General features: G+C 35.8%; 1 protein-coding gene across 1 annotated transcript in view; it reads right to left on the reverse strand.

The window, feature by feature from the left end:
* Positions 1–1,648: 1,648 nt before the first annotated feature.
* The window catches only part of Clvs2 (clavesin 2), a 55,759-nt gene continuing 33,882 nt past the window's right edge, over positions 1,649–23,525 (reverse strand). The window contains exons 3-5 of the mRNA XM_090338192.1: positions 11,901–12,011; positions 5,869–6,089; positions 1,649–2,149 (exon numbers count right to left, since the gene is read on the reverse strand). Coding sequence (XP_090194318.1) covers positions 2,062–2,149; positions 5,869–6,089; positions 11,901–12,011 — 420 coding nt within the window. The 3' untranslated portion in view covers positions 1,649–2,061. The remainder of the gene's footprint in view (positions 2,150–5,868; positions 6,090–11,900; positions 12,012–23,525) is intronic.

Genomic DNA, 23,525 nt, shown 5'->3' on the forward strand with positions numbered 1-23,525 from the left:
CATCAAAAGCAGGTAGACTTCTGAATACTGGCTAGGAATGGTGCACAGCAAGAGAAACTCACGTAAATGAACAGTTGATTGCCTTTCTGTGCTTACATTATTTCTATTTTTATTCCAATGGAACACACTGCACAACACATGTTTAGAAGGCCCAGGGATACATAAAGTGGGCAGGATACACAAAAACATAATGATACTGATGGTGAGGATTCTCATAAAAATAAGAAGTGTTGTAGCTTTCATCCCCAATTCATTCCAGTCAGAGTCCTGGGTAATCATTAGTCTTCTTTTCTCAACTGTAGGTTGTCATTCTAAAAGTATCATTTAGATTAATGGTGATTTTTGAACTTTCCTAAATATTAGACTCCATTGTATGCTGCAGGTCGGTTTACTGGTTTGACTTTAAAACTTTGGGCTGTATGATTATAACTTGATACATTTCTTTTAAACTTTTGGCTAAAAGCTAAAAATGTTTAAAGGCTTTCAGTTTCCACAAGGTCTTAAAGATACTTTTTTTATTCAACAGTATGTTCTAATGCAAAATTCTCGGTCTCAAAATTCATCGTTTGAGAGATGATAAGAAATCTTGCTTTATCGCTCTGAAGTTTGAAATTAAAAATAAGGTTTCAAAACATGTTAGCTTGTATAATATTTATTAAATAAAGCTTTAAATAGAGATTGTGATTGTAGATTTCTTACTATACTGTACCTTCAGTGATCTAGATATTTTTAAAATTATATTTCCTGGATGCAACCAATGCTTTCAAACTTTTAGGAAAAGAAAATGTGTATGTACAGGAATAATCAGGACTAGGATAAGTAACATGACTTAGAGAAAAATTATTTTTCTCTGTTTGCTTAATGTATACCTAGTTGAGTCCTATTGCTTCTTTGAAGAATAAAATTTATGTCACTAAAGTGGCATATATTTAATATTATATTATATACTATATTGGAATTTCAAAACCTAGGTACCCTGTTTCTCACCTTTAATTTCAGTGAAGTTGATTTCCAAAGTGAGCATCTCACATAATGGTCTCTAAAACCATTTAGGAATTAATTTATATGCAGGTCACATTTAATATTTATTAAAACTCAGTAAATATACATATATATGTATATATGTATATATAGTCGGTGTAACATATGTATCTACATTTCAACAAATACACAATAATTAGAAATTAGCCCCTTATTTTTTTAAGTGGCCAAATTTAGCTGTCAAAGCACTACTCAGGAACGATTTCCCCTGTTCTTGGCCAGAGTTTGAGAAATTTTTCGAGTCTACCAGCCAGAATGTATTAGGGGGTGATGAATACAGAGGGCACTGTGAAGACAAAGGATTAGAAAGAATGCATTCTCCTTTATAATTCTACGTTGCAAATGGGGAAACATCTTTTTGTAAGAATCGGTAAGTAAGTAATGTAGAAGAGTTCAAGTGTTTAGTTCACCAGTTCCTCTGCCATTTGTTGTCTCCAGAATGCTATGAAAGTGACAGCCCTAGAGCATATTATCTCTGCAATGAAAATCACTAAGTAGGAAAACATTTATCAGAGTAATTTCCTAGAATTATTTCATTCCCTTGGCCCATTCAAAGTATGCTTGAGTGCAGACACATTTTCTGAGGAAATACAAGGAGACAATAGCAGGAATATGGCTTCATAGGAAATGGGGCTACAATGAATTAACTTTGATAGTTTGTCTTTTCTGCTTTTTTTTTGTTACAATCCATATCACTGGCTTGAACTTTTGAGGCCATCTTTTTCAAATTAAATAACTACCAAAATTATACAAATTTGACATGAAGATTACGTTGTATTTACAAAGAAGTTGGCACTTACAGAATAAATTATTGACCTTTTTTGTTATTTGTTGTCATTGTTCAGTCCAGCCCAGGGCACCCATGGTTCAGGCAGATGAGAGAGCTAGGTGCCTTGTTATGCATGATGCTACATTAACATGACTAAGTAGGATTCCAGATAGTCATTTGTCCATAGAACTGTTCCTGTGATAGAAAACACCTCCCATTCTAATCCACAGGGTGATGTGGAGAGGTTATTACTAGTCCAGAGAAAGCAAAGGCTGCATATTTTCTTCCTCATTTTTATCCATGCGTTTTAGTATTGTGGGCTCCACTACTGACTGGGATCTGGAAAGAATAAAGATAAAGTCAGTAAATGAATACCAACTAATTATCCATATGGCATTATCTTTTCTGTCTTTCCTTTGTCTTGCTTCTCCCATACGTGGGGATTTTCCTCTCCAGCATCAAAGAATTTATGAACTGTGGATACTGCATACTGAGAGAAACAAGGTGTTGTTTGCCATCACAGAGAAGAAATTATCCCCTCTGGCCACAAAGTACAAGAATGAGCAGCAATAAGCTTACATTCTCCTTGTCACAATGGAACAAGTCTTCTCTGGGTGATCATGAGAAATTCTACTGCAGGACCAATATTTTCCAACAAAACATTCCCAAATGGAAAAATAATTGCAATGAAATAATTGTAACGAAAAATGGAATAGAAATGATAAGTGGCCTGATTGCTGCTCTAGAAAAAAATCCATTAAACAATTACAACATAACTATGAAATTTTCTTTAACCACTTTGTATTATGGCTAATGATTAAAACAACAAAAGAAATGCACATTAAAATTAGACTTTTGTTAAATTTCCCTCTAGAACATATCCATGAAATCCTTGTTCCTGAATGCTTACAGAAATGACAAAAGAGTTTTATTTTTAAAGTAGACCTCATGTTTAGGCACTAACACCCTTTAGGTAAGAAAATACACAATTTGAAAAGCCCTTATAACTGTGTGTTTCATAGCAAGTGGGACTGGGGAATACCCGTTCATCATTAGGAAACAACAGGAAAGCAGAATGGAGAAAATCAATGAAACATGCCTCTTTTAAAGGCAGGAAGTTGCAGTCTTATTAGCTACAGCAGCTGCCCTTTTAAAACTCTCCTCTGTAATGAATTCTTCCATTGCTGCTCCATTCCAGCCAATTGGCTTTTGCTGTGGCAATATGCCTCTTCTCAGACCTCATTAACTTTTGAGAAGAAAGACTATAAGCCAAATACAACTGCACATGCTAATGAAAAAGAATAAGCAATGGAACTAATTATCAGAAATATTGCAGGATTAACTGTCACTTGACTCCCTCATTTAAATAAATGTGTTTCAAAAGAGGAGAATGAAGGCAAGAGTATTCTTTTAAAAAGGTCTGTTTCCTAATATCCCCCACTTTGTCTAAATATAAAACAGTCATTAGGAATTTACCATCTCAGAAGGGAGACTAATGTTATGGGACAGTGTGTGTGGGCACACACATGTGTGTGTTGTGTGTGTGTTGTGTGTGTGTGTGTGTGTGTGTTCTTTTAGAAGACTAAAAAAGGGAAAAAGAGAAGAGGGGTTGAAGAAATACCTCAGACCAAGCAGATGAAATGGAGAGTGGACTGACATTCTCCTGTAAGAACAAGAGCCTTTCTTCTATTTACTTTTTGTAAGGTGCATCTGACATATTTTCTTTAAGAAAAGGGAACAGATTGTCACGTGCATGCACACCTAAATTCAAAGCTTACAAATATTACATTTAAAGCCTCTGTACCTTTACAATGTGTCTGCCAAATCTTTGTCTAACAGTCTGTCTCCTTACAGGTTTAGCCTTCACAAGTTCATTGTGAAGTTATAGCTCATTTCCTTGCACTGACAAATAGTATTCCTGCTTTCTTTTAGTTAGTGGGTGGAGAGTAGCAGATACACAGAGATGCATAATAAGAAGATATTATGTTTAGGAATCTCCAGATCCTTCTGGTATGATTTATGACTTGGAAAAATATGGTTAACCATATGACTAGTTTATCAAAATGATACTTCTCAACCCAATCTGAGGTTAAATTACTGAACTCTCTATATATGAATGCATAATTGTTGGCTGATGACACTTCCATAAGAACAATTACTCAACAAGAGAAACAAGCCACACAAAAATACTTGTGATTAAGACTTCCTTTGGTATTTAGTTGCCCCAAGTGTGTGATTACAAAATGTTCGTATGAGAAATAGGATGGTTTGTGAATTGGTTTATTCCAGCGGCAATAGAAAGACTGATAATTAACTCTTACTACAATTCATGACATTCTGTTCAACCCCTGCTCTCATTGCAATGGACAATTTTATTTCCATAAATAATAACAATAGTAATTAATAATGCTAATTTAAGTATCTAGTATTTGTTTATTCTGTAGCTACAAATCTGTGCTGTATTAAAGTGTTTTCAGCATCTTGTTGAATTCACCTCTACTTGCTGTGACTACTATGTCTGTAATCATGGAAAGGCAAGCTCATCTTCCATATCTGTCTAGATGAATGCTCTTAAAGGAACAATTACATAGAACCCATGGTGAGGGAAGGATTTAACATCCTTCAAGCTAAAGATAATATAAAAAGCAAAGGATCTGGGAAGGCCTAAACGTGTCATCTTCTTGTTAGTTATGCATCTCTGTGTGTGTATCTGCTAGTCGCCACCCACTAAGAGAAAGCAAGAATGGGAGTATGTGTCAGTGCAGGGAAATGAGCTATAACTTCACAATAAACTTGTAAAGTGTAAAGCTGTAAGGAGACAGACTATGGTTCGATAAAGATTTGGCAAACTCTGTGAAAAAGTGCAGAGGCTTTGAATGTAATATTTGAATGTAGGTGTGCAAGCATGTGACAATCTGTATGTTCACTTTTCTTAAAGATAATCTAACAGAGGTACCTTATAATAAATTAAGTAGAAAAAAGGCTCTATTCTTACAGAAAAATGTCAGTCTACTCCCCATCTTGGGGAAGTATTTCTTCAAAAGCCTTGGATATGCAGAGGGCAGTTAGAAACCTTGTGTGTGTGATATAGTGTTAGGATTATAGTAGATTCCTAAGAATATTAAGTTAAAATTTCCTCTTTTAAAATGGACAAAATGTCCCATGCATATATTTAATCACAACACACAATGTGATGAAAGAATGCTTCCTATTATCATAAAAGAGCTGTATATGTAGAAGCAGAATCTTAATTAGAGATGGAGAGTTTGGGAAGGGAGGATGGGAGGCAAGGGTTAAAGGGTACAAAATATTAGGCATAAGGTCTGGCAATATATTTTAGAGTGCAGTGATTATATTAACATTAATCCATTTTATATTTGCAAATGACTGAGAGAACAATTTGAAATATACACGAATAAGTTGTCTGCGCACTGAATTAACTGAAATTTCACACCATGAAAACAAGTTGACTTTATCTTTGACATTAAATATCTAGTCATTCAATCATTAGAGTACAACAGAGTGTAACATCTCACTAGAAAATTGTGTGTGTCCTAGGACTCTCCTAGCAGAGGATTACAGTAGCAGAAAACCTAGATGCATAAGGTCATATAGGATGAGGCTAAATGAAAGGACCTCCAGGATTTGGAAACAAGAGCTTTATCTTGTGTGATTGTTGTTCTTTAAGCTATTACGTAATTTCTCCTCTCTTTTGTTCCCTTGGTTAATCTTATATTGTTATAGTATCTGACTGTTACCTGGCATATTGTATATATGTTATTTGTTTATTTGAAAGAGGAAAGGGAAGGAGGGAAAACAAGATAATTGGGAGGGAGGTTGGGGGGAAATGGGGACAAAAACATGAGAAGGGGTATCAATGTGTGAGAAGTAATGCACTTTCTGTCTGGCAAATATAACTGTAACTCCTCTGTATATTATAATTAAAAATATATAAAAAGAAAATTGTGTGTGCACGCTTCCCCACACATACACACAGAAAAGTGGAGTTAGTTTCCCACTCTAGCTTCAGCCCCTTTCCCAGAATGCCTCCAGCCTACCTCTTCATTGACTTGGGGGAGAGTTCCTTTTCTACTTCCTTCATAGGCATGGTGTAGGGGTCCATGTTGTATTCACTGTCATCATCGTACTCATGGTCTAGCAGTGTTCTTGCCCATGTGCCCATGTCATAAGGGGGCAGCATTCCTCCGAACTCAGAAGGCAGAATCTCAGGATGAATTAGTTGGTGTAGACTATTCAGGTTGTTACCATGCAAAAATATCTACAAATGCAAGAAGAGGGGTTGGAGCCAAGCACACAGAAGAAACTACTACTACTTAAATGCTGTAGAGGAACAACTAAGTACAGGAGAAGCAAATATGAAAGCTGTTCACGTCTGTTAAAATGCATAAACCTTTTCAACTCCTCCGTTGAAACAGATAGGGACAGCAATACCAGCCTAAGATTTCCTGTAAAAAATCCTGAGGTACAGGATTATTTACTTTTAGGTCAGATCATTACTGGGCTAAAGAGCTGAAACCACAAATTTGTTTTCCCATGTCCTAGTTAAAAGCATGAGCACCATAAGATATGCACACTGATGTGTGTATCATACTGGTATTAGTTTATCCAACTTTAGTATATACCTACAGAATGCTGTTAAAATAGGCCTTTGTCATCAATTACAGAGCCAGTATAAGACATAAAACTCAAAGGAGACATCAGTAGAACTTTCTCTTTACATCAGGGAAAATAATGTAAGCAGGAAATTTGTCTTTATAATCCAAAAAGGGTAATGATAGCAAGACAAGTGTATTATCATCCTCATAATGAAAGTCTGAATGAGGTCCATGTTCCAAGGAATTATGTATTTAACACTGTGCCAGGTATCCTGTTTATTAAAGATTTCCATGTTTTCTATCCAATTGGAAAATCAAATAATGGATTAAAATGGAACATTAATGATTTATATTATTGTCTATATAAAACTCAAAATTGGTGTCTCCATCAATGCTACTGCTTTTTCATTTTGGTTTAAAAACTGCCAATCAACCTTCTCTGGTAAAGTATTTCATTTATCTAATATAAATATATGCAACATGCAATTAAGAGCTATAATTTATGAGTAATTTACTTTCATACTTCAAGTTTAAGATCACTAGGCTAACACATTCATGCTTTTCCATAACTTTAGAATCCAGGAGAACTACACACATAGGAAAACAAAAACAATTCATTCTACAATATAAGAAATACTTTAAAGGATTGGAGTAAGCCATTTAACAAATATTTGGCCTAGTGGTAGAGTGCTTGCCTAGCATGCACGAAGACCCATGTTCGATTCCTCAGTACAACATACATAGAAAAAAGATGGAAATGGTGCTGTGTCTCAAGTGTAGAGTTCTAGCCCTGAGAAAGCCCAAGACAGTGCTCAGGCCCTGAGTTCAAGGACAATGACTGGCAAAAAAAAAAAAACAGCAAGAAACAGCTAGCAGCATATCATTGGCTAAACTAGAGAGGGAGAACAACTACATATAGTACATAATTACAGGGACCTATAGAATAAGAAAAAAACATCTGCCTCGTATCACAAAGGTTAATTACAAACTTCACATCTTGCCACTCTTCAGACTAATCTTCAGACTACAATAGTAAATATGTATTCCTACATCCATTCTTATACATACACACACACATGCACACAAACATGTACTCTCTCCTAGTTTCTTTTTATGAGAAACGTTTCTCACACTATTTCTTATATGAAAGCTAAGTTCTAGAGCTTAAAATTTACTTTATACATATATGATCTCTTTTTAATATTTTTATTGTAATTAATAAAAGGGTTACATGATATTTGCCAGACAGAAGGTGCATTAATTCACATACATTGATACCCTTTCACATGTCTTGGTACCCATTTCCTTCCCCCCAACCCCCATCTTGGTTTTCCTCCCTTCCCTATCCAATTTCAAATAACCAAATACAAATATATCCAATATATCAGATAACAAAGTGAGATACTGTAACAATATGAGATAACCAAGGAACAGCAAAAGAGTTGAGAGATAACATAGTACATTAAGGACAACAAACATTCATTATATGGTGTTTGTTTCAATATCCTAGAGGTCCTTTCAATTAGCTTCATACTATATGGCCTTATGTATCAAGGTTTTGCTCTATTGCAAATCTCTGCTAGTAGTAGAGCCCAAGGTTTCTACTGATTATGACAAATGAGGGAAACCATTGAGCCTAAGTTCCTTTGAGTCTGGCTTACTTCACTTAATATGATTTTTTCTAAGTCTTTCCATTTCCTAACAAATGAGTTGATGAAGCATTATTCACCATAGCAAAGATATGGAACCAACCTAGATGCCCCTCAGTTGATGAGTGGATCAACAAGATGTGGTATTTGTACACAATGGAATTCTATGCTGCTGTCAGAAAAAACGACATCCACCCGTTTATATGATCTCTTTTATCAAGTAAATTTTTTCACATAAGTAATAGTTTTTGAAACACACAGACTGTGTTTAAAAAAAAGTCTTCACAGTGGTAAATGCAATCCTACATCCTCTCTTCTCTAATGCTCTGTCACCTCCTTCCTTAGCATTACTCTCAGCTTTGGCCTTCCTTCCACTTCCACTGAGAACACAGGGAAGCCAGATGAGGTCCACCATCCAGTATCTGCAACTATGTGGTTTGCCTACACTGCTAGTACAACGGATAGAAAACTGCAGAGGCCAGCCTCTCCATCAGCACACTAAAATTCATTCTCTCTCTTCTACTCAGTCATTTTTCTCAACAGTAGTCCACATCCTCTTCATCTGAATCTTTTTCATTTGAGGAAAAACAGCAACAACAAATCATAGCAGAATACACCAGAGATTCATTCTCCTCAGTCTCTCCCTTTCTGGTTTTCTTCAAAGTGATCCCAACAAGTTTGTGTGTCCCACCACTGCAAACAAACAGCTTCTATCATGATTGTAACTCATTGCTAAATACAGTGCCCAAATCTCACTCCTCGTTTATATTGAACTCTCAGTAGCACAGGATAAAGTATAAACCTCTATTTAATTTCTAGCTAGGTGCTGGGAGATCATGCCTTTCATCCTAGCGACTCAGAAGCCTGAGATCTGGGGATCTTGGTTCAAGGCCATCCTGAGCTGCTGAGTCCATGAGACTCTTATCTCCAATTAATCACCAGAAAACACTGGATGTGGAACTGTCACTCAAAGTGGGAGAGCACTAGCTTTGGGCAAAACAGTTCAGGGACAGTGTTCAGGCTCTCAGTTCAAACCCCATGGCCAACAAAATGGAAAAAATGAATTATTAGATTTCTCCTAGTTAAATTCTCTTGTTTCTCAGCATTCAAGAACCACAGGTTTCAGTCATTGGGCCTACTCTTTTGTAATCAGACTTCTTCCTTGCTGATTTCATTCATTTCATTTAACACATTCAGTCAGCATTAGCAATGTTTATCTTGAAATCACACTTCTACCTAGAGCTCTATAAATTAAAATCTACTCTCTCTGTGACAACTGCATTTAAGTGCTTGCTAGCATCTCAAACTTAAGATCCAAAACTGAACTCAGAACTATTTGTCACTATCTCTCCATCCCTATTTTCAGTCACACTTAATCCTATGACAACCTTTCCAAGTACTCAAACCAAAACTTTCAACTCATCCTTTATGATGTGAGAACTCAATGTTTGATATCTATCATGCTACCTTCAAGGTATATTCTAACCTTCTGAACATCTCAATCTACAATTCACAACCTTCAACCTGTGAACTATACTACTGAAATCACCTCCCAACAAATGTTCCTACTTGCCACTAAAATATAGAATAATTTTGCATTCTACATTGTTTGTATAAATAGAAAATAAATACACTTAACTACAATTATTTGTAAAAGAAATTTCTAAGCCACATAATTTTAAATAGTAAAGCCTAGATACCCCTCTTTCCATTTGGAATAGTGCTAGTAATACAATGCATACTTCTAGGTATTATTTAAACTGTCAAATTAAATCACAAAATCCCCTCCTTATTTGTTAAACTTGATCTCCTTCAGTCTTTTATTCTCAGTTAGAGGATTATGTTATAATTACATCAAACAAGTTACTTCTGTAGTCAAAGCCTTCAAGTACTTCCCATTTCACTGAAAATCTACATTATTACACTAGTATACAGAGGAGAGGTGATCTGTCACACTATACTCTAGCCCATACCCTGTCACTCTTCCCCATCATTTTTTTCCACTCCATATTTTCTGGTCCCCTTACTGTTAGTAAAATTTGGTAGATATATGTTTACCTAAGACTTTTGTCTTTAAGATCCTCTCCACTTAGAACTTTCCTCTCCATTAACCCACACATCCAGCTCCACAACCTACTACTAGCTGTGATTCTGAGCAAATTGCTTAAACTTGTATGCCTCATTTCCCCATCTATGAAATGAGAAAAGTAACAATATGTACCCTAAAGCATTGTAGTAAGGATTAAATGTGCTCACATATGTAAAGTGTTGAGAGCAGCATGCGGCACAGAGTGAACACTACATAAGCCTTCATAGTGTAATTTGTACTGAAAGCCCAGCGGGCATTTTGGATAACCAGATCACTCGTTCATAAAAACAAAGCTTGAAAGTACATTTGTGAGGCCCTTCAATCCCCTTTTCAATTCTAAAATATGTATAATTTGATTCTTGAGTGTAGAAACATTACTCCATGTAAGTTATGCTTCTTTACCAGACTCTTCTTCCTAAAGTACTAAATTATTTCCAACAACTCCAGATACAGTATGCCCTCCATTTATGAATGCTAGTTACAAATGCAATTAATGCACTTTTGTAATCACAATGAATTTTGTTATACTAAAAATACCTAAAGCATATCTTAGCTTTGAGGAAACATTAGTATTATTTTTCACAAAGTGAGTATATTTTATTGTGGAACCAACTATATGAAAATTGCACTTATGCAAAGAAGAAATAACAGCTCTAAATAAGGAACACAATTATTTTTGGTTTCTATACTACCTGTAAAACCTTACAACAGCATCTGTGAGTAAGTAAGTCATTTACCCACCCTCACACTTACTTCCTCAGCTCTGAATAAAATAGTTACTAAATTTCCTCTTCAAAATTGATTATAGAAAGAAGAGTGATTACCAGAGGCTGGGGAAGAAGAGATTGCGATAGGTTTGCTCGTGGGCTCAATAAATAAAGGAAAATGCAACACAGTATGGCAACCAGAGATAATGATAATATATTTTACATATTCATAAGGAGGTAGAATAAACTATTTTAAATGATATCACCCCAAAGAAATGTTAAATGTTTTAGAAGGTAAATAAGCCTAGATTGCTTTAAATATGTTATGGAAACATAAATTATTTACTTTCAATAATTACAAGTATTCAATGAAATAATGCACATAGAATGCCTTTAAAGTGATGGTAACGATCAAGATGCATTCTATTCACAAACTGCTCTGTTGATTGGAAACTGTACAACTCAAGATAACAATGAACTGTCCATGCTGAATAAGAATTATTATTTGTATAGTGTCGTATTATAAATGCTTTAAATGAATTATCATAGCCTCAGAAAATTATGTGCTTTGTAGTTTGATTACTTGTTTTGTTAGATAAGCTGAATCTTACACAAACTCAAATAATGTGTAACAAAGAAATATTAAAATTTCTACACAGCTATGCTTTTTTGCAAATGTGTGATTGATCATGATAATTGTCACATAATTGAATATTGCCAAATTCATTATGTTCATTGCAATATACATCGTGTGTAACAAATACCCACTTACTGAGAAATAGAAGTATAATTTCCATTAGTATTTGAAATCAAGTGCAATTAACATGGCAATGGGTTTTCATAGCAATGAATGTGATAAGACATTCTTAGGTGCTCTATTCAGCATGTTACTGTTAAGAATTAACAGGACCTCTTACAGATGTAATACTTGCATCATGACTGAAGAACATTTTATTGTGGCACTATTATGCAGACAGAATTTTTCATAATGCATAGACTTGAGTAGGAGGAGAAAGCAAAGAAACATACCCTTTTCCGAGTCTTCTCCTTGAGGAAAGGTCGGATCACAGTGTATAGGGCATGGATATACCATGGTTGATTGACAAAATGAATTCCTCCAAATCGTGCCGGGAAGCTGTCCTAGAAGAACAAGGGAGAGAGGCAAGTCAGACTTTTGTTGTACATGAGGAGGTTCAGGGAAGGTCATCAACTTTTCACATTTGTCAACCTGCATGGTAAAAAGACACTGTCTGTGCAGTTAAGAAGAAAGAACTTCACTGCATTGTAACTTCCATCCTGAAACAGGTAATCTGTAGACAAGCCAATCCTCACCAGTACAGATGACTGTTAAAAAAAAGTCAGCACTTTCGGGAGTGCCATATTTTACTCCTGAAAACAGCTAATAGTTGTTATAGTCCCAAAAAACATAATTGAAAGATAATAAAGCATGGAGCCGAGGGTTCTTCCTACTTAGGAGGCTGAAATCTGAGGAATCTGGCTTCAAGATACTTTAGGCAGGAAAGTGCATGAGACATATATCCAATGCACCACTAAAAAGCCAGATGGGGAGCTGGCTCAAGCAGAAGAGTTCTAACTGACCAAAAATGCAAGAGGCAGGGGGATTTGGTCTAGTGGTAGAGTGCTTGCCTAGCATGCATGAAGACCCAGATTCGATTCCTTGGTACCACATCCATAGAAAGAAGCTGGAAGTAATGCTGTGGCTCAAGACGTAGAGCTCTAGCCTCAAGAAAGCCCAAGGACAGTGGTCAGGCCCTTAGTTCAAGGCCCAGGACTGACAAAAAAAATTGCTAACAGCTTTGAGAATCACAGGGAGGCCATGGTGTGGCCAGAAAAATCAGTAGTTGTGTGTATACACACAACTTATACATAATGTGAAGGCCTTTTTTTGTTTTGTTATTGCCAGTTCTGGGGTTTGAACTCAGGGCCTGGGCACTGTCCTTGGACACTTTTTGTTCAAGGTCAGTGCTCTGCCACTTGAGCCACAGTGCTTTCTCTGTGTATACTGAGGAATCAAAGCCAGTTGAGCACTCGGCCAATCATACTATGCTGGCTATGTTCCCAGCCCCATGAGAAGGCTTTTTAAAACTATTTTTGTTGTAATTTCAATGAGCTAATTACAATTGAGGCACCATGGAAGAGTTAGGAAAAGCCCTAACTTGACAATCAAGCAGATCTTGCTTGAAATTCTGATTTAAGCACTCATCAAAGTGCAAAACAAAAATGCAACAATTCACTTCCTTTTTTTCCACACTGTGATCTTTGTGTCTAATAATGCTCCAGGCTTTTGTAATATTTACCTCCCTTCCTCTGTGAAGCACTCCCTTAACTTCCATTGCTTCAGCTCTTCTAGCGACGATTATTGTCTGTATAAACAGATCTTTCCTTGAACTATCCAGAGAGATGTCTGCTTTGTGTAGTGAGCTGAGGCGAACTCTCCCTGATTCATCATTTTCGCAGCTAGTTAGTGTGTGTGTGTGTGTGTGTGTGTGTGTGTGTGTATGTGTGTGTTCCAGAGAATGAACTAAATGAATTTCATTAAATAGAATAGACTCTAATATTTACAATTTTGTGAACTACTTATCTTCTCTGGGCCACAATTTTGTTTTACTCGTGAAGAACAGCAATAGGAATGCGAATAACTTTGGGAGACCTGTTATTTATTAAGCACACCTCATACATAGAGGACTACAATAGTCACATTCAAGCACACTTTACAGATGTGAAAAGGATCACAGCAAGCTTTGTGCAATGCAGCGTAATACCGCTAAGTAGCACTCCGTGGTGCGTAAGACCATTATCTAAGATGATAACCATTGACTCTGCTGGTGACACTGCTTTAGACAGAAAACAGTGACAGAAAAGTGTTACAGTTAGTGAGCATCTTGCCAAAAGGGGAAGATGAAACTTAGTAGGATTTCTACCTTCAAAAGCCTGTGCCGATTCATCCAGTCTCATCATGATTTTTTTCGCTTGGGCAGAACACTTTGTGCTTGGTGCCCAGCTTGTGTAGTCAGAATGCTTTAGAGAAGGGAGACTCAGTCTGCCAAGAATCTAGCAAAAGCAGTATTTCTCCTAGGCTTTATTGACAGTATACCCAAACAAGTCTCTTTCTTTGAAAAATGGCAGATTTAGAAGTACCTCCAGCATGCAATGTTTGAGCTTCCTCAAAAGTTAAAAGTGATTATGAAAATTTACAAAATAAAGATCAAAGAAAGTCTTACATATTCTCTTTGTGAGAATTACAGGCACTATAAATCATATATGCATATCAGTGAATTACGAATGTATTTCTTTTTGAATATTATTTTATTGTAATGTATGGAGGGGTTACAGTTACATTTGCCAGATAGTAGGTGCATTACTTCTCACACGTTGATACCCCTTCTCATGTTTTTGTCCCCATTTCCCTCCCCTTCCACCTTCCCAATCATCTTGTTTTCCCATTTCTACAAAAAAGGTTTACCTCAAGCATCTACCTGTTTAAAGAGAAAAACTGGAGCATCTATATAGACAATTAGCATACTCAAATTTATAAATTAATTTTGATGAAATATAAAAATTGCACAAGGCAATATGATTACACATCATCACTGAGAATGAAATGACAAACTTCTATTTCAGTCAGGGTTCAGTTTGTAGCTACAAATGAGAGCAAAATGATCTTTGCTGAGAATCAACTCCACAGCAAGTATATTATTTCGCAAGATAGAATTGTAGGGCTCCTTAGTCAGTGTTACATACATATCCTCATTGGGCAGAAATTATATGTCTCACTCACAAGGTCAGAAATAAATTAATTTATTTTAACATTTCCTTCCTCTATTTTTTCCAGTCCTGGGACTTGAACTCGGGGTGTAGGCCTAGGCACTGTTCTTGAGCTTTTTCAAGACTAGCACTGTACCACTTGAGCCACAGCACCACTTCCAGCTTTTTCTGTGTATGTCATATCAAGGAATTGAACCCAGGGCTCCATGCATGCTAAACAAGCACTCTACCACTAGGCCACACTCCCGGCCCTATTTTAATCTTTTCTTTTCTCCTTTTTTATACATTTATCAAGCATTTTGAGTAACTCTGATTCTTTCAACTGGTACATGCAGCCTAGCCAAGTACACATAGTGATGTTGTTGCACTCAGCTTTTATATAGGAAACTACCAATTCCGTAAGTGTATTCTGAAAGTTATGCTAGGATCCTAAAGATTGCACCATGCCTTCATGATGGTTTCAGTATAAATATAAAACATGCTTTTGTGGAAATGTTGACAATAAATGCTATGTCCTTACCAACCATAATAAAGAAGAATACTAGCTAAGCCAGTATTCACTTATGTCCTTACCAACCCTATAAAAATGGAATACTAGCTGGTTGTCAGTGACTCACAGCTATAATCCTAGCTACTCAGGAGGCTGAGATCTGAGGACTGCAGTTCAAAGCTAACCCAGGCAGGAAACTCCGTGAGACTTATCTCCAATAAATTACTCAAAAAAGCCAAATGTGGCACTGTAGTAGAGCACTTTCCTTCAGCAAAAGAATGTCAGGGATGGTCCCTGAGGCAGTCCAGAGTTCGAATCTGAATTCTTCTAACTCTTTCTCTTAGGTTTTATATGGCTAGTGTGAAACTCTTTTTAAAAGTCTGGAATGTTGACAGTAGTTACTGTAGTAGTCCATGGTAGAGTTTGTACCCTGCCATTAGTGAGAGACTAATGAACAGCAGGAGCAGTGCCAGTTTCACTGAAAAAGAGTCTTAGTACCAAAAGCAAATGTGGTTTTGTAGCAGCTGGTACAGCTGGTTCCCTCAGTCGGATCACCATTCATCAGACTGTAAGATCAGTCTGTTATGACATGATAACCACACTGTCTCTTCTTGAGATAGTATAATATTTGTACATCTTATGGACATCTGTTACAAGTTTGTACCAAATTTTTGGATATATGCCTTAGTCATCTTCTAGAAAATTCAGATTCCTACAGGCAACAGAAGACTGTCTTCTTCTTTTCCAATTTCTACCCCCGTCCCCCAGCCACTAGAATCTGGACCAGAAACAGAGGCAATTATAGGTGGAATCCATACAACATTAGCCACAGGCAAGGAATTCCTGGGCTTTTGTGATAGATACAAAAATTTTTCACCAAATTCTTCCAGCAAATGGAGAGAGACTACTTAATAGCCAGCTAATGGAAATTTGTGTCTTTCTTAAAAGTAATAACAATCCCTATTTAAATAGATACAAAGAACACAATAAAGAAAAGGATATGGACCCTCATATCATAGAAAGATATGATTTTAAAATAAAAGTTGGCATATGTAGTAGGATGTTTTATCTCAACCACTTACTCCTCACTGCTCATTAAAATCTTCTGTTTTCCAGGGAGACACAGAAAAGACAACTTCAGTTAGATAAAAAGAAATATTCTATAACACACTTAGCTTCTAAATATTTTTCAAAACAGACAATACAAACAACTAATTTGTAACCTGTTTTGTTTTCATTTAACTAAATAGGCACAAACACCTCTCTTCTGTGAATAAAACAGATGTGATGTTCTCACAGCTGCTTTTTCTGTCAAAGATGTTTGATAACAGATTGAAATTAAGTCACAATCCCCTAGTCTCATATAAGATGACAGAATTATTTTAAGTCAGACATTGCTGCAGTTTACTGAATTCCAGCATGAAGGGAAAAAGGCTGGAGATCATGAAGAAGCCTTCCTCACATATCCCCCCAAATTCATGAATTAGCATGTTAAATCTGACAGTAGTGAAGAACTCAAAGTAAAAACTCACACCTTGTAAAAAAAATACCACATCATCTGGTTCCTAAAAAAAGATTGTTTTATAAAAACCAAATGTACAATAAAGGTGACAAATAACTACCATTTCTGAACAAAACAGAATGTGTAGTAATTTCTTGTAATCCATGTTAAATCTTACATAGTCAATTTATACATCAGCTGCCAGCTGGAAAGCCCTACTATTACTTCAGCTGGTATTTCAATAATGGATTAAGTCTCCCACTTGACTTTCAAACTGCTTTAGATAACACACATCCAGAACTGCTGATGTTCCCATATCCAAAATTGCCAAAGGGGAATTAAGCTGCGGAACTGCTAGAGAAACTAAGAATAGCAAATTGCAGTAAGAATCAGTCAAAAGTTTCCAAGTGGTTATTTCAGGACACACTTGCCTGTGAAACTAGCCAAAACTGGTCCTAAAGATTTGAAACCAAGCCCTAAAAATTTGGAAAAATATCCTGGCAACGGTGGCTCATACCTGTAATCCTAGCTTCTCAGGAGGTTGAAATGTGAAAATAGAGGTTCAAAGCCAGCCCAGGCACAAGAGTCAGTGACACTCATCTGTACTTAATCATCAGTGAAGCAGGAAGAGGGGCTCAAAGTGGTAGAGCCCTATCCTCAAGTTGAAGAGCTCAGGGATAGTGCCTAGGCTCAGAGTTCAAGTCCCACAACTGAACAAAAAATTGGCAAAATAGGAATTATCTCATTCTATTTGGAGAATAGTAAAAAGGTGGATTTAAAAAATGTATTCACAAAATGATGTAGGAGGGCATAGGAAAAAACTGCTGTGAGGAGGATGCTACATCATCATCTTGGCTAGTTGTACCAGAAACTGAAACTGAAAAGGATCCTGTTCCAGAGGAATTGTGTACAATATGTTAAATTTCTAATGTCAGTGCATCATTTTTTATGATGCCCACAAGCTGTACTAATTGATGCTATGGCACATACAAAGAAAAGTGGAACAGTTTGTGAATACATTTTTTAAATCCACCTTTTTACTGTGAAAATAATCTATGTATTTTTAACATAATAATGAAAAAAACACCACATTTTCCCCCTAAGTTAAGGACCAAGACTTCCTGGACTGAAGTTGGAAAGAAGAGATTACTTAAGCCAGAAAGATGGTTTTTCAGTCATTTGCCATGACAGTTTTAGTTCTGCCACTTCCACCCAATCCTGCATGGTCTCCAGATGGATTGTGAAGCAGTGATTTATAAATGTAGCTTGAGAGGATCTAGAGAAGTTTCAAGTACAAAGTTTAAGCACACATGTTCATAAGCACACAATGGAACCCAAACTCAAGTTGTTAGGCAGCTTTTGTGCTTGGTATTGCTCATGAGGAACTCCTGTTACAAACATCTCCTGTAAGTCTGGGGGTAGAGAGGTTGATGCCTCAGTTCATTTAACAAGAAAATAAATATTTTCTTTCTCTTACTTCTTAGTTCTGTTGTAAGAAGAACACAAGATTTCAGCTCAGGGTCATTACTCCCTTCCTCGAATTCAGAAACACTTAATGAATGTAATTTTAAATACAAAAAAAATGAACTTCTAATTCAATGCTTCATAGATTTTACTGTGCTATCCTTCCATTTAGTATAAAATCCTGTACATACTTATCAATTTGGGTTAATCCAAGAAGATTCAAATTAACCACCTAGTAACTGCATATGGCCTCAGAAGAATCTTCCTTCTGTACACTCCTGTGACTTCATTGTCAAGTAATAACTGCCCAAAGCTATTTTCTAGAAGTTTTCTTTCAAACAACTACAAAGACTTCTGAAAGATCCATGGTTTTTAGAACATAATAGTCAACAAATTGGTGAACCGTGGGCACTTCAACAGAGTGGCTATGTCATCGATCAGCACTTACTGGCCTACAAAGTCACATGAACAAGAAATACGGACATCTCAATTATCCAAGTATTCTTATCAGGGCATCCACACACATCTGGAGTATTTTCTTCCCTAATCTTGGCATGGAAAGCAAAAATTTTCCAGTGATCCTTGTCTGATGTCCCCAAGAAAGCATATATTCTTTGAATAAAGAAATGTCTTTCTTTTTTAAATCAGGGTAATGTACAGAGGGGTTACAGTTACATTCATAAGGTAGTGACTATATTACTTCTTGAACACTGTTATCCCTTTCCATGTTTTTCTTTGCCACTTTCCCTCCTCCACCCCCTCCCATGTTGTAAAGTTCATTTCCAACACGATGGCTGAGAATATGTGGGTGGTATGTTTATAAAACTTTTGAGCTTAAACTTCTTTCTTAGCATGCATGACAATAAATAAAAGAAAGTATATTCTTTACCCTCCCTCCCTTCCTGGATTAGTTGATTAGTTGAGCAAAAGAATTCCGAAAGTAGGAAAAAATGTGAATCATTTGCCTATATTTGATACCATAGGAGTCTGACAATGGCATGTGCTTTTGTACAAAGAAGACTGTGACTTGTTTATGTAATTATTTTTTGAAGACAGGTTTGCCCCAGAAGACCTCAAACCTATGAGAGTAAGTGATTTTTTTTACCTCAATCTCCATGGGTAGCTGGGACTAAATAGTGTACTCTACCACACCTGATTGATATATATAAATTTTTAAAATCCATTCTCTGCTCTCAGTTCAACTGGAACTGAGTTCAACTGAGATAGGTGCTAGAAATTTTGTTTTGCTTCCTTTTCTCTTCTTTAGTATAAAATCAAGCTCAGACAGATCCCAAAACTTGTACCATCCTGCCTTAGCTTCCTAAGTTCTGGGAATAGGCATGCACTGCCATGCTCAGAAAGTTCTAGAAAATCAAGAAAAACACAGTAGCATCATATCCAATATCTTGATCTTCAGCACTCTCTCAGACAATATATATACATATGGTTTATCATTTGCTTATCTTTTTGTGGAATTACTTCTTCTACTATTTCCTTAACATTAATCTTTTATTTGTTCATGTTCTTGAGCACATCTACTATGTGTACACCAAATGGGAATCTTCCTGTCAATACCTCTTATTTGTAAAAAAAGAAAATCTCCAAAGACATCAACACACTCCTTTATACATAAAAAGCAATAAATAGGTAGATATGACTTTGAATCATTTTATTTCTGTATGTCGGATGTTCTATCTGGCATGTGAATTTCACCAGATACCAAAAAAATAGCACCAAAAGGCCCTACTCTGGTAAATAATATAAAATAAACATACTTTCTCTGATATTGTTCAAAAGAAATAATAGATTTTTGTTTGCTTTTTACGACTGTTTCTTTTGCCTCATATATGTTGGCCAAAATGGTAGCATTAGGATGCTAACTTTGTGATATTTTCCCTTTTTCATTTTGAAATAACCATAGACTTATAGGAAATCACAAAAGCCAATCTTTATGGTCCACCAATGACTCACCTTTTCCACAGCCCCAGGAAGCTGACACTTGTATAACCTAAAAGCCTTGTTCTCATGTCACCAATTTTGCAAATACTCATTTGTAACTGTGTATTTATATGTATATATATCATCTGTGCATTTTTGTAAAACCTACTATATATGCATAAATATTTTATCATAGAAGGCCCACTCATGGTACCCCTTACATGTTACAAATCTGCCCCTCTGATCCCAGTTCCTAGCTTCTGGTAATCAGTCATCTCTTCTCCATCTGGAAAGTATTTTTGATTTGCAAAGTTTATATATATATATAATATATATATAATATATATAATATATATATAGTGGATATGGTATGTCACTTTCTGAGAATAACTTTTCTCACCATGTGTTTGATATACTTGCATATTCTAAATTCCAAATTGTTGAATATTTCAATAGGATTTATTCTTGCATGTTTTTTCTTTTCCTTTATATTGCTAAGTATTATTGTACAATACAGATTTGCAGACATTATAACTGATCAGCATCTAAGAATTTTATTTTTTCCTAGCTACTCAGGAGTCTGAGATCTGAATATCACAGTTCAAAGCCAACCCAGGAACAAAAATCTGTGAGCCTCTAATCTCCAATTAACAACCACAAAAACAAAAGTGGTGCTGTAGCACAAAGTGGTGGAGTGTTAGCCTTGAGCTGAAGAGTTCAGGGGCAGCACCAAGGCCCAGAGTTCAATCCCTAGTAAATGGAATCACTACAAATGTAGGAACATATTTTCTGTTCTCTAACACATGCTTCAAGAGTGCAACTGTGTGATTATAGTCTCATGTTTCTCTTAATAAGAAACTTCCAACTATTGTCCAAAATACCTATACCACTTGTCATTCCTACCAAAAAATATCTGAGATAACTTGTTTCTCTAGATTGCATCTAATATGGGCTCATTGTTTTAACTACTTTTACTAATATGTCATTCCGAGATATGCCATCATATATCATTGTGATTTTTTAAAGGTTTTTTAGCCATGTTGCTTGCAAATATCTTCTCCCAGTGTGTAACTCATCTTTCCATTTTATCAGCATTTCATATAGCAAAATTTTATCTATCGGTAAATAGTCACAAAAAGATATTGCTGTTTAATAAAACAGTTTATGAATATACCATCCCTTTCAACATTCTCAACCATCCCTAATTTCATATTGAATAATAAAAGACCCCTTATAACAAAAACAATTCTTAGTAGAAAGCACAGTGCATGAGGAATTTCAATACGATACACTTCTTATAGCAAATTTCTGAAAAGGTTCTTTTTAATGAATTATAGAATCAAAATGTAAGACCACTTTGCCTAGCCCAAGATGGAAACTATTTTCTTTTATTTTTTCCAATAGCTTTATTGTATTCCATATCTAAACATTATTCATTTGAGTTAATTTTTGCACAAGGATTGATTTTTTTTTATTTTTGGCAACAGGATACCAGTTACTTCCATCACCATTTGCTCAAGAAAGCTGTAGTGCCTCCATAGAATTATGTTTACATTTGTCAAATGTCAGCTGGTCATATTTGGAAGGTCTATTTCTGAATTTTCTATTGTTTCATTAATGTATGTCAATTTTTCTCTAAGTTCCATATGATATTTACCACATGATGTTGCTGCCATATTTATTAAAAAAATAAGAACAGGGAGTTTAGCCTAGTGGTAGAGTGCTTGCCTAGCATGCACGAAGACCAGGGTTCAATTCCTCGGTACCACTACATACAAAAAAGCCAGAAGTGCTGAGGTTCAAGAAATAGAGCTCTATCCTTGAGAAAGTCCAAGGACATTGCTCAGGCCTTGATCTCAGGCCCAGGACTGGAAAAAAATGAGAACAAAATCTGCTAGTATTTAATAAAACATTTTCAAAATATAGTTCTATATTGCTTTTTGAAAGATAAATAAGTTTTTTATTCAGAAATGATTCCAATGGAAAACAGACAAGTCAGTTTGTCCTTTTCTATCTTTAATCTTCTAAATTGAGATTAAATATTTTAAATGTTTCTTATAAAAGAGAAAATGAGAAATACGCCAAAATAAAAAATATTATATATACTCCTAGAACAAAGATACATATTTAAAGGTGGAAAAGAAAAATTCATGAGAAAAATATAACTAAGAAACAAGTAGTTAACCCTCAAAGCCTAGTGGTCTTTCTGTATGCCGACAATAAAAAGAGTGATGCTGAAATTAAGAAAGCAGCTTCTTTTGCAGTAGCCTCAAAGAAAATAAAATACTTAGGAATTAACTTAACCAAGGAAGTAAAGGACCTCTGTGATGAAAACTTCAAAACCCTGAAGAAGGAAATGAAAGCAGTGGAATTAAGGAAGTGGAATAACCTTTCATGCTCCTGGATTGGAAGGATTAACATTGTGGAAATGACAATACTGCCAAAATCTATCTAAAATTCAGTGCAATACCCATCAATATTCCAAATTCATTCTTTAACAAAATAGAGGAAACAACCCAATATTTTATGTGGAATAATAAAATACCCCAAATAGAGAAAATGTTTAGCAGAGGGAACAGTGCTGGAAGAATATCAATACCAAACTTCAAACTCTACTAAAAAGGCATAGAAATAAAGACAGCTTGGTGCTGGCATGAGAACAGGCCTGAGGACCAATAGAACCGAATTAAGACCTAGAAATGAACCCACAGACCTATGGCCACCTAATGTTTAATAAGGGTGCCAAAAAAAAAAAAACTGACTAGAAGACAGACAGCCTCTTCAACAAATGGTGCTGGCATGTAGAAAATTAAAGTTGGATCCTTATTTGTCACCATGTACCAGAATCAACTCCAAATGGATCAATGACCTGAAAGTAAAAGCAGATGCCCTGAAAATTTTATAGGAAGAACTAGGAGACACACTTGCGCTCTTCAGCACAAGACAAAACTTTCTTAATAAAGGCCCAGAAACACAGCAAATGAAACAAAGTTTGAATAAATGCGATTGCATTAAACTGCAGAATTTGTGGAGGGCAAAGGACATGGCCAACAAGATAAAAAGAAAGACCAGAGTGAGAGATCTTCACTTGCCATGCAACACACAAGGGCTTTATATCTAAAATATACCTACAGCTCAAAAATTAAATCCCTCAAAAACAAATCCATGAAGAAACAACCATCCCATTTAAAGGTGGGCCAAAGAATTAAAGAGAGACTTCTCCAAAGAAGAAATAACAATAGCCAATAGACACATGAAGAAATGTTGGGCAACTCTGGCCATAAAAGAAATGCAGGGACAGCACCCAGGCCCAGAGTTCAAGCCACATGTCACCCCCCAAAAAAATTATTACAAATGAGGGAAACCATAATTTCAATTCTGCTTACTCTGCTTTGCTATGTTTGTATTCACTGGCCAATGGAAAAGCGATTAAACTTGATTATTAAAACATACAAGGAGTATATTCTCCATACTC

Source organism: Megascapheus bottae, chromosome 8 (genome assembly GCF_031878675.1).
Source record: "Megascapheus bottae isolate mThoBot1 chromosome 8, mThoBot2.hap1, whole genome shotgun sequence".
Classification (NCBI taxonomy): Eukaryota; Metazoa; Chordata; class Mammalia; order Rodentia; family Geomyidae; genus Megascapheus; species Megascapheus bottae.